Raw genomic sequence first — 12,706 nt, forward strand, 5'->3', positions numbered from 1 at the left:
CAAGACCAAATAAGAGGAAGAGAAAAGATCTTAGCATTGACAACTGCAGGAAAGACAGGGAAGTCTCAACTTGATATGAGGATGAAAAAGTAGAGTTCAGAATGTTTCTAAACATTATTAGACCGAGCCTGATACAACAACAGGTCTCAATAAAAGTAGGTAATAAATATATATATATGGAGCGACATTTCATGTGGCCAGGCAGTCTACAGTATGTGCTCAGTGACAGATAGTGAGTGTTTAGAATATATTTACTACATATAAAGGCAGTGGGGATCCATTAGCTTGAAAGCAACTCACTTGCTTACATGGTAGATGCTTTGACAAAGCTTGAAAATCTGGAGCATTCATCTTTGACAAGATCTCGAGGATTTCCTTGTTCAACCTGCAAAATGAACATTCAGACATGTTTACCAACTAATAACACTGTAATTTCTTTGAGTAAAACCATCAATTTGAGGCGTCCCTCGTTTTGCAATGTTGAAACATCAGACTCAGCTAGCAAAATCAATGATCAGGGCTATTAGTTAATGTAAGGCGGCAAGTCCTGTTATGCAGCAGACTAACACCTATTATCAAAGTCCTAAAATTAGATTATAAACTTGATGTTACTCAAAACTCCATGTACCACTGAAGTAGGTCTCGTAAAAGATTTGGGAGTGTTTGTTTGCCCACAACTGAAGATGCCTGTAAGTTGTCGTTACAGACATAAATGTTTGGATGCCTGCATGTATATTTGCCACTTGCAGGTACAACTAAGGTAAAGGATGCAATGGGAATGCCTGGAGAGAAAGGAGATGACAATCATGCTGTCTAAAGAAGAATAGTGGGGGCAATGTGTAAGGAGGTAATGCGTCAATGAATCAAGAGTATCCGAATCTAATTTTGACCACCTACCTTTTCAAACCACATGCCCACTTCTGATATGTAGGAATATAGTTGCACATACATGTGCTACAAGTGGTTTATTTGCAGGCAACTTACTGCAAAATGACTTGCAAGCAGTCCACTTGTAGGCACCCAACAGCCCCCTTGATAATAAAGGTAAAGAATCATCAATAGGATCTGCGGATCTTGAACCCTATCATAGTATCAAACCGTAATGCATGTTCCTCAATTAACTTCGAGAAGTCCTTCATGCAACCTACATTTGTCTATTCAAGTCTCCACTAGAAGTCTGCCAAGTTGACATGGACTTAGCTGGTTTTGCCTAAGTCGTGCGGCACCCTTGCGCGTCCGTCCGCAAAGGTCAGCCTCCCCGAAGCCTCCCATTGTCCTTTAGGACCAACAAAAGAGAGAACGGGTTAAAGAGAACGCATCAAACGGGATCCACAAGCAAACATGTCCGAAAAACACTTCATAGACAAAGCAAATTACAAACAGACTTTACAAGCTCTGAACAGTGGCACAACAAAGGGTAAAATGGTCCATTACAGACCGAAAAGCTCTCGCACGTGTCCACATGACACAACCTTTATTTACAAGCCTAAAGAGGCCACCAACCCAACTAAAATGGGACTTATAAGCCTTCGGCTGCCCCTTTACATTCTGTACAAGGCATGAACATGCCAAACGACACGGACATACATAAGCATTACATCAAACACCTTGTTTAGAAGTTTGTCCGTGACATTCTCCCCCACTTATCCCTTCGACGTCCTCGTCGAAGCCTTTGTGAACACTGCAACTCTTCGCCTTTGCTGAGTCTTCAATCTTCTGCTCCAGCTGCAATGCGCCTCCTGACTCCCAACTGCTCGCCGCTGCTGTTTTTTGAGTAGTCGAACCTTTGATCCGCCATGCTGCTTCAACTCGCCAATGACTCTGACTCTGGTGTGGGGTTGGCTGAGTTGTGTTGATCCTCGTTGATTCCTGCGGATCCACCAAATGAAGGAAAAGACCATTCTTACTGCGCCAGTTTCTCAAAATTTCCACATGCTGCTTGAACTGGGTGGATGCTTGTTGGAGCTTTAACGAGCATCGCCTCACAAACTTCTGAAGTTTTGGGTCCTTCCTCCACAAAATCTGCTCATTGACTCTTCTTTCAGTTAGTTGTCACATCCAAGTAGGTTCGCATCACTTCCGCTTTCGATTGGCATTTCGTTGGGAAATGAAGCGGACAATCTACTCTCAGTAGCACTGATCACCGTTGGTGAGGATTTGACAACTATTGTCTTCTATTATCTTCGAAGGGTCTTTGAACTTGTGCAGAGCTCCTCTGCTGGATAGATAAGAGAACTGGGGTACTCGGTTTCGCCCATTCTCTTAAGAGTTGAGAAGGCAAAGGTTACTTGACTTCGCCCGCCTCCTCGAGGTTGTACTTCATGCATCGAGCTGGTTACTGGCCTTCGCCTGCTCTTTGCTCACACTTCTGAAGCACTTGAAGTGTTTGCACTCCTTGCGTTGAGTTAGCTACTGTGATTCACCTTCTCAATGCCATTGAACTTCTGAAATGCAGGAAGTTTTCACCCCAACTTGGAGTAATTCTCTGATAGATGAGGTCGCCTCTGGGATTGTACCGTCTTCTCCATCAACCCTGCCGCCTACTCCACTGAGTAGCAAAGGTACAGCACCACGTACTGCCTGCTTCGTTCCTTGGTCGTGCACTCTTGCATGACCCGAAGTCCTTCACTTACGGCTATCTTGATGAGAAACTTGTTGACACCGGTCTTACGAAGTTTCTTGGCCTCTGCCCTTCAGCCTTGTCTCGGTACTTGGAGATTGCCTCTGCATGCTCCACCTCCTCGGCCCCTTTCACGACCAAACACTCTCCCTCCATGAGAGTAAGGGATCAATGACCTTCACGGAAGTCCCGCCTCTGCGGTACCATGGCGCTGCCATGCCCATGGCACTACTATCCGTCGCCTCGCATCTCCATCCCTTTTCTTCACAATCAGTAGATATGCCTCCGTGACACTCCTCCGAGTCCACCTCCATTCTAACTGATTGCTTGATTTTGGGTAGCTAAGTCCCTCTGGACTCGTCGTCGCTTCCTCGCCCCTTTCGACCCCCTGCTTCAACACCTCTGTGTTCTCTAAGCAGTCTGTTTGATCGATGGAGAGACAGACTGCAACTCCCATGCATGGCCTCTGCCATCACGTTGTAGGGTTTGCACCAATCCTGTTCTCCTTAGCTTCCTTGGTAGCAACGTTCGCTTACTCGGCCTTGTCCTCTGACTTGCCGGGCTCCCTTAAGCGAATATGAGCTCTGGAGCAGTCCAACTCTCCAGCTGCTTCGATCATACCTCTGCATGATCAAGTCCCTCCCATGGAACTCACTGGTACTTGCATTCGAACTTTTCCCTTAGTGGAACACAGCCCCCATATGCTGATGACCAAGGTTTTCATCCGATGCAAAATTCGATGCACGCCCGGAAGACCCGCCTCTGCGGTACCATGGCCTTCACTCCTTGAATCCATAGCCCTTCTTGCCGTCGTGTTGTTCACCGAAGTGGAGCTTCCAGTAGCTCCCGATCATACCTCCATATGATCTCATCCCTCACGGGACCATGTCGTGTGTGTCGCATTGCCACGAACTGTTCCACCACGATCCGCTGCACCATGTCGCCTCCTGGTGACATCTCCATTGCATTCTGATCCTTGTGGAATAAACTCGAATTGTGAACCCTCCATGTGTGGCCTCTGCCAATACATCGCAGGGTCACCTCCATCTTCGATTTTGTTCGCTCCTTTGGCAATCGACCTTCATCCACCCACTCTTGGGTCACACCTAGATGAAGCACCGCTCTAGGACAGTCCGTCGCCTAGTAGCTCCCGAAGTCCACCGACTTCACTGTAATTTGTGCACCATTGTCTGGATCCTGGGCCTCTGCCCCTACCAGCACAATCTCCGCTGCACACCGCTTCCTTCATAGCAACTCGAATGGCAACACTGTGGCATATTCTTCAAGAGTACCTGCCTCTGCGTCCTCTTGCCCCGTGCTAAGGCCTTTTGAACTCAACTTCGCCTCCGCAAATTGAGTCGCCTTAGTTCCTCCATCAAATGCTCCTCCGAGATAAGGTGCATGTGCCCCGAAGCTCCCTTCGTCTTTGGCACCATGCAAGATGAGTCTGCTCCGTCAGCATGAAGGACCCATGGAACAACATGATCTTACTCTTGCCTCTGCAAGAGTTCATGTCCTTGACCTCTGTCTAAGGAAAGCACTGTGCCTCTGCTCCATGTTCCAACTTCTATGCTGGCTCCCTTCAAGCGGCTTGAGTACTTCGCCAAGTTACACCCAAGTTGCTCCGCTCCTCGTTTTTGCATTGAGTCGATGGTGGCTCTCGCGCCCACCATTCCATGGGTCAGCCCTCCCTTGAGTCCGATCTCCACATCGACTCCAAGTGTGCCTTCATTTAAGTTGCTTTAGGTCGCTCCCCCACTTGATCTCGCAATGCATCCACCAATGCATTCTCTCAAGCGAGATCATGCGACGACTCCTCGCCGCTTGCTCAGTCCATCGAGCTTCGTGGAGTTGTTGTTTGTTGAGGTACTCCTCCTCAACATGTGAGGTCCGTCTCACATGATTCTCCCTCTGGAGAGCCGGGACTTATCCCTCCTGGATAACTATCCCATTGGAGCAACATCTTTCTTCGTTTCGGAGACCACCATCCCCTTAGACTACTCCGATCTGCTGAACAAACTGTGCATTGTTCTGCCTCCTGCAAACGCACTTGCTAGATTGCGACTCCCCGTCAATACAGCCCCCACTGCACCCCTCAAGGCCTAGCAACATGCTGAACTCATTGCACACTTCAGCCTCCTACGGACGTATCCTTCGCATGCCGAAGAGAAAGTTTCAATGCTCCATGGCGTCGAGTCTCGACCGCCTTGGGATGGCCACGAACAATCCATCGTCCGCATACAAGCCCATGCATGAGTACCGAATTCTTCGAGTTAGCAATTCCCCTCACCTCTGTGAGCTTTGCACAACTCTTTCGGTCGCTGAGCAACTCATTCCACTTTGCATGGTCTCGTCCTTTTGCCAAGCGCCTCGCTTGCCTTGAGCACCATCAAGTAAAGTTGTCAACGTTGAGCCGTAGCTCAAACTCAGCCATCCCAACCTTTGTGCGCTCCAAATTCTTCCAAGCTTGCCTGTTCTAGTGGTGCCTCTTGCGCGAAGGGTTGGCCATTCCTCTGAATGCCAAGATCAGATGCCCGCTCCTCCGAGCGACTCTTTTCCCTACATCTCCATGCCCGTTTTCCCTCAAACGGTTGCGCGTGTGCTGACTGCCCTCAACGCAGCCCAGCTAGGTCCCCCACGTTTGCATGTCAAGTGTTTCTATGAGTGCTTGTCCCGCTCTGATACCATATGACACGGACTTAGCTGGTTTTGCCTAAGTCGTGCGGCACCCTTGCGCGTCCGTCCGCAAAGGTCAGCCTCCCCGAAGCCTCCCATTGTCCCTTAGGACCAACAAAAGAGAGAACGGGTTAAAGAGAACGCCTCAAACGGGATCCACAAGCAAACATGTCCGAAAAACACTTCATAGACAAAGCAAATTACAAACAGACTTTACAAGCTCTGAACAGTGGCACAACAAAGGGTAAAATGGTCCATTACAGACCGAAAAGCTCTTGCACGTGTCCACATGACACAACCTTTATTTACAAGCCTAAAGAGGCCACCAACCCAACTAAAATGGGACTTATAAGCCTTCGGCTGCCCCTTTACATTCTGTACAAGGCATGAACATGCCAAACGACACGGACATACATAAGCATTACATCAAACACCTTGTTTAGAAGTTTGTCCATGACAAAGTGGCAACAAAGGTGCGGTTTGCAGTTAATCACAAACCAACACATAGTAACCACATTTAGCACTGAAACCAACCAGATAATTTTGGCAAAAAACTTCGAATCACTCTATAATGATCTCCCCCAAATGCAAATATTTGACAAGCTTAATCATTTATAGCAGAATTTACCGTGAATCACGAGAGCCAAAATAGCATCAACAGAGGTTGACGACGAATAGATGTATGATATAATAACTAACTTGTTAACCACTGGCCCAAAAATCTTAAGCACAAGTTAAAACTAGTAGACCACCCTTGCCCTATAAACCAATTCAAATTTCCTCCTAATATTTGACATGGAACTAAATTGGGGTAATCTCTATTCTCTACCGGTTAAGGTTTGACATCCTTGTGGATGCCTTGGAATTGAACCCTAATATGGTACGCATGAATGGTGTCTTCATGTTGTCATGTGCCTTTACCCCAACCCAAGGACAACCAATTTTCTACTTGGATTCATCCCTCATCATGCTCAATATCAGGTCTCTCCAATGCCATCTATTGGATGTAATGTTTTAAAAAAGCATGCAAAAATTTGCCAACCATTTTGAACTTATTGCTGAATTTTTGACATGTAGCTGATTTAATTGCATAGACATTTAATATAAGCATATAATTGTTATATATATTTATTATATGATATGCAACCTTGATGGATCGTCAGAGTAATATATGAAATATTAATAAAAATGTATGAGACAGAAATAAAAAATACAACATATTTCTTTAACGAAAATAAAAGTTGTTTTGGTGACCAAACAAGCATGGCTTGTCGAATCTAGGACATGTAGCAGATTTAATTGCATATACATCTTTAATCTAAGCATATAATTGTTGTAAATCCTTTGTAGATCCTCTGTAAATCCTGAGTATCTAATGCAACTTTGATTGATTTTGAGACTAATATATGAAATAGTAATAAAAACATTGTGACACTGTTTGGCTACCAGAATTTATCATTTTCTGAAACATAAATGTTTGAAGTATGAACTTATTTGATGCCAAGTTATCTGAATATATTAGGTGGACAAGGCTATCGCTTACCAGAATCCCATGATCAAGCACTAAGATAAGGTCCATGTTCAATACTGTAGAAATGCGATGTGCTATTGTGACAACGGTTGTGCCCTTGCACTCATTGGAGATCGTACTTTGTAGAATCAGTGCTGTTTGAGTGTCAACATTTGCTGTGCATTCATCCAAGCAAAGTACCTGCAAAAGGAATAATTTGTCTGTTCAGCAATACTATAAGAGGGGTCAATTACAAAGAAAGTATAAATTCACTAAAAGATGCATTGTCAGAACTGTGTGCTGTACTATACACACCAGACTATACAGAAGTAACACAACCATTTCCTAAAACTTAGAGCCAGTTGTATCTCAGCCTGAAGTGCTATCTTCTCATGTAATTTATTGTAAATAACCTCATACATCAAATTCAAACAAGCATTCATTTAAAAAGTCTTATACTGGTGATAGCTCAAGAATGTTAATCTTGAACCTGCTATATGCAATTACTTGTGAATGTCGTTCCACATCCAGTGGAGATTCATATTAACTGTAACTTGTTATCACTTTATCTATAGGACAGATTCTTTTGAAGAAAAGTATATCTATAGGATTAATTATCTACTGATAATTATCCCATGCAACAATGAAGCAGGATTGATTGGTGAAGGCCTCTTTATCTGATCAAATCTGTATCTGCTGATAGTACATTTTTTAAAAATTGTTAATGATACATGCACATAAGTATGCTTTACCATATATACCCTATACAATCAGATACAGCTGAATTTGTTTAGGACGACTGTAATCCATTAGGGCTACAGCCCTTTCATTTACACCTTCAGGATGCTGAAATCTGTACTCTTATCTCAAGATTGCAGCCAATACAGTATCACTCATCAAAATTCATGATTTTCCTTGAATGCCAAAAATGGATATTTAAGCTCCAAAATTTGTCATTGCAGAGTATCATCTAATTTATCAATGTCCATAATCATATATGTGTCCCTACTTGTATGTTTGGATTCCCCCATGATATCCACCTCACGTTTTACTGTCAGTAATCTGATAAGAAAGTTGCAACTAAGGACAACCTTACAAAGCCCTCCAATTCAACATTCCATTCGAAGCCTGGACACAACCTCTGTTCTCCAGACTTGAGTTGCAGCCTCACTTTAAGTTGAGATGGGTCAGGTAGAGATTGACTGGACCACTAGTACTACTTTTATTATAAACATTCCTTTTAATTAATTAACACTATAAGAGTTCAAATTCAAGTTTGAACCCTTTCCCAAAAGCTTAATCTATTGTGATAAGTAGTCATCTAAGGTCGTATATACTAGAGAAGATTATAAGTTCGATTGCTGTCTCATCTTGTTATTATGCCCAGTGCTTAATAGCCTGTGTATGGGCCTCTTCGTGAGAAACTTGTTGTTAGAACCCTTGCGGATTCTAAACTTGTTGATCTCTTTAGGGGATCGGCCTCCTTGGAACTCTATAGGGGTTCCTCCCTCCAAGTCGCTGCTCAAAGGCTGCAGAAAAGATTCATCTATTGCTTATGAAAAGAGGAGGAATACATGACTATTTATAGGGCTTCTAAACCCTAACTCCTAATATGACTCCTACTCAAGACTCCTACTTTTAACCAACTCCTAATAAGACTCCTACTCAAGACTCCTATTCCTGAACAACTCATAATTCTTCTCTAAGAAACAACCTCCTAACCCTCGACGGCCTCTTCACCTCTTTAATATGGGTCGGCTTAGGTAGGTTTTACATGAATGTCCCTCTCAATTAGGACTCTCCTAGCTAGAGTCCTAACAGACCCGCCCTCTTCAAATCAACCTTGTCCTCGAGGCTGACGATTCATGAATTCTGATAATTTGATCTTCAAGTCGTCATAGTTCTCCCAAGTGGCATCTTCCGTTGGTAGGTTCGCCCACTGTATTAGCACTTCAGTAGTGGGTCGTCGTCGTCGAGTCACGATCCGTCGATCAATAATGGCACTTGGTTGGGTCTGGAGTTCTCCTTGGGTAGTCATATTTGATGGGTGGCTTTGAGCTGTCTCCAAGCACCTATTTATAACTTTCGTCTGGCCGTCGGTTTGTTGGTGATATGCTGTACTCCTTTTCAATTTAGTATCCTGCATATGGAATAACTTTGTTCAAACTCTGCTCGTGAAAATGCAAGTAAAATTTGTCACAAGCACAGTGCGTCCCTTATAGCGTAATTCTTTTGAGTCTCAATTGTAATAAGCCACGGAGCTTAGTGCTTCCTCCAATTTTTTTATGATCTTACTGGTCTTCGGATCTTCCTACCATTCCCTCTTAATATCCTTAAGGAAGTCACTAGTCGAAAGTGAAATGACCAAAAATTCAGCTTGCTTAGGTAGCCGTGAAAACGCATCTGCAACAACATTCTCTTTCCCCTTTTTGTAAGTTATTTCATAATCATATCCAAGAAGCTTTGTTACCCATTTTTGCTGCTCGGGGGAAGATATCTTCTGCTCCAAGAAATATTTTAGGCTTTTATGGTCGGTCTTGATTTGAAAGCATCGCCCGATCAAGTACGATCTCCACCTTGTTGCTGCGTGTACAATGGCGAGCATCTCCTTATCATATGTTGATATGTTTTGATGGAAGGGGGATAATGTCTTGCTAGTGTATGTGAGTGGTCGACCATCTTGAATGAAAATATCTCCAATTCCGACTCCAGATGCATCGGCCTTAATGATGAAGGATCGGCTGAAATCTAATAGTACTAGCACCGGCATCATCGTCATGGCTACCTTAAGTTTGTCGAAGGCAACAGAGGCTTTGTCCGACCATTGGAAGGTATTATTTTTCAGTAGAGAAGTGAGTGGTGCACTGATCTTTCCATAGTTTTTCATGAACTTGCGATTGTAACCTGTTAAACCGAGAAAGTCACGTAACAATTTTATGTTCCTCGGGGTTGGCCAGTTCTGCATTGCTTCTATTTTGGAGGGGTCCACCGTCACACCTTCCTCTGATATGATATGCCCAAGATATTCCACCTTTTGTTGAAGAAAGCAAAAATTCGTAGTGGCCATTGTGTGTTTGAAAGGCGGTTTTCGGTATGTCTTCTTCGCACACTCATATTTGATGATACCCAGATCGAAGGTCCAGCTTTGTGAAGATTTGTGCTCCCTTTCATCTAGCAATTCATCTACTACTGGAATAGGGTATTTATCCTTAATGGTTATCCCATTGAGAGCTCGATAATCAACGCATATTCGTCATGTTTCGTCCTTCTTACGTACAAGTAGCACCGGTGAAGAGTAGAGGCTAGAACTTGGCCGAATAACTCTTGTTTCGAGCATCTCTTTTATAATCATTTCTATTTCATCCTTCTAGAGATGTAGATACTAATATGGCCAAGTATTTGCTAGAGATTTGCTTAGAAGAATCGTTATATAATGATCATGCCGACGGGTAAGAGGTAGGTTGTGCAGTTCGTCAAATATATCTGAAAATTCAGCAAGTAAAGGAAATAGGTTTGGATCTTCAAATTCTATTGGCTCTCCCTTAGTTTGCTGCTCAAGTTGTACCAAAAAGCTGCTGCATGATTTATACAAAACCTTCTCCATTTGTTGTGTGCAAATCGTCGTTACGTCGCCCTTACGTTTCCCGTGCAGTATCGCCTGTTTCTCCTTACTGTAAAATTTCATAATTAGTTTCATAAAATTCCAAGAAACATCACCTAATGTCGTCAACCATTCAATTCTGAGTATGGCCTCATGATCATCAAGAGGGAGGAGGAAGAAATATGCAATTATCTCTTGGTCCTGCAGCAAAAGTTTCACTCGCAGGCGCCTACGATCATACTTCAAAATCCATCCATCGGCGACCTTAACGTCAAACCTGCTGCAATTCTCGATAGGTAAGGCCATCTGGACAGCAACCTTACTGTTTAGGAAGTTATTAGTGCTGCCCGTGTCGATGAGAACAGTGATCGGTTGTTGTTTGAGAAGGCCTCCAACTTTCATCATTTGCGGGTTTAAGTAGCCTGCTAGTGCATGTATCGTAACTTTGATCAGTTATGGCTCTTCTTCTACATCTTCTTCATGTTCAAGGCTCTCTTCTGGAAGTTCAATGGCCTCTTCTTCTACTGGTTCAATCATAAGAAGTCTCCCTTTACTACAGCGATGCTCATGGCTCCACGGCTCGTCACAGTGCCAACATAACCCCTTCGCAGATCGCTCCCGAAGTTCTTCTCTTGTCAAACTTTTTGGTACAGGGACTCGGTTGATAGTAGGGGGGCTAAGGGCTTCGATATTGCTGGTTGGGAAGCAACGCTAGTCCTCCGGGCTTCATGGTTCAATCGCTCCTCTTGAAATCGTGAGAAAGAGATGGCTACCCTAAGCGTGTACGGTTGTCGCGCTTTAACTTCTCCCCGGATCTCCGGCTTCAAACCCTCAATAAAGGTCCCCAATAGCTATTTTTGAGACCAATCACAAGTTTGATTAGATAACCTTTCAAACCTGGTTTGGTACTCTTGAATGGTGGAGGTTTGTCGGATCTTTACTAGTTGTCCGTCAATGTTCTCGTAATCGGTTGGTCCGAAGCGGATCAGCAATCCTTCTTTGAATTGTTGCCATAAGAGGACTCCATGAGTGTGTTCAAACCAGTCAAACCACTGTATGGCATCCCCTTCAAGATGTATAGCTGCAATTTTCACCATAGATGCATCTACGGTTTTGTGGTACCGAAAATATCGCTCCGCGCACGAGATCCAACCAATCGGGTCTCCTTCCCATATAGGGAAGTCCACTCTCATGCGTGGATAGTTGGGGTCGGTCATAGAGCCTCCCCTCTCTTGGAAGTCATCTCTTCGGGCTTGGTGCGATTGGTTAGAGCTCTCTCCTTGACATGATTTCTTCGGGCTTGGTGGTCGGCCCAAATTAAGTTTAGTAAAGAGAGTTTGAATCTTATCCTCCATTCACGCCTCGAAGGCTTCGAATTTAACATTGATTACCTCCTCAGATGCCATAGTATATACCTCCAAATCTGTGATGTTAAGATCTCTCTTTTGTTGTCGGGTTAAAGGCATATATATGTTGAGAGAAATGATGGTTAAAAGGGTTGGTGGATTGGTGAATGTAGGCTACGGTTTAGGCTTGTTTTGTGGCTGTTTTGGGTGCAGTTTGAAGGTGTGATTTGGTCGAGTCGAGTTTTTAGCAAAGGTTTGATAAAAATCAATGGAAGTTTGCTGCAGAATTGTGTTATCGTATAAGAGCAAAATTATCGTCGAAGAAACAATGGTTTCTCGATGAAATTTCCACCAAAAACTTAAGAAATTTAAGGAGAGAATTGACAGCAAAATCTCAGTTTATATGACAGCAAGGATGTCCAATTTAATCAAGAAAATTTTGGTAGTATAACAGCAAGGAAATTGGTGCAAGTTGCGATAGCAGAATTCTCGTCGAAAAATTTCAACGGTTTGTGACGCAACACAAAATCGTTTTTAAAGATGAATTCCTCAATAAATCAATCTTAGATGGAAGTCAAGATGATCTATGAAATGTATAAGAAATTTCATTCAAAAAAGATTGCAAATAGATGGGTTAAGGCAACAATATGCGGCTGGAATTTTCTGCATCATAGATTTTCAAGTGTAGCAGATTGGACGTAAAAGATCAGTGGTTTATATTGAGAATTTTTCGACGAAACCAAAGGGAAATCCACTGTTAGGAAGTTTCAAAACTATCATAAAAATTTCATAGAGATTTGGACAGAAAAAATGTAGTAGCAAGATCAAACAAACTGTGCTATGCGGTTGGAATTTTACAATGCAGATTTTCAAGTATAACAGATTAGACGTAAAAGATCAATGGTTTATATTAAGAATTTTTTGACAAAACCAAAGGGAAATCTGCTGTTAGG

General features: G+C 43.3%; 1 protein-coding gene across 1 annotated transcript in view; it reads right to left on the minus strand.

Annotated features, from left to right (window-relative positions):
- Positions 1-10: 10 nt before the first annotated feature.
- LOC135586091 (ABC transporter C family member 13-like) overlaps positions 11-12,706 on the minus strand; it is a 61,383-nt gene continuing 48,687 nt past the window's right edge. Inside the window, exons 35-36 of the mRNA XM_065109228.1 lie at positions 6,840-7,007; positions 11-385 (exon numbers count right to left, since the gene is read on the minus strand). Coding sequence (XP_064965300.1) covers positions 305-385; positions 6,840-7,007 — 249 coding nt within the window. The 3' untranslated portion in view covers positions 11-304. The remainder of the gene's footprint in view (positions 386-6,839; positions 7,008-12,706) is intronic.

This window comes from Musa acuminata, chromosome BXJ2-5, assembly GCF_036884655.1.
Source record: "Musa acuminata AAA Group cultivar baxijiao chromosome BXJ2-5, Cavendish_Baxijiao_AAA, whole genome shotgun sequence".
Classification (NCBI taxonomy): domain Eukaryota; kingdom Viridiplantae; phylum Streptophyta; class Magnoliopsida; order Zingiberales; family Musaceae; genus Musa; species Musa acuminata.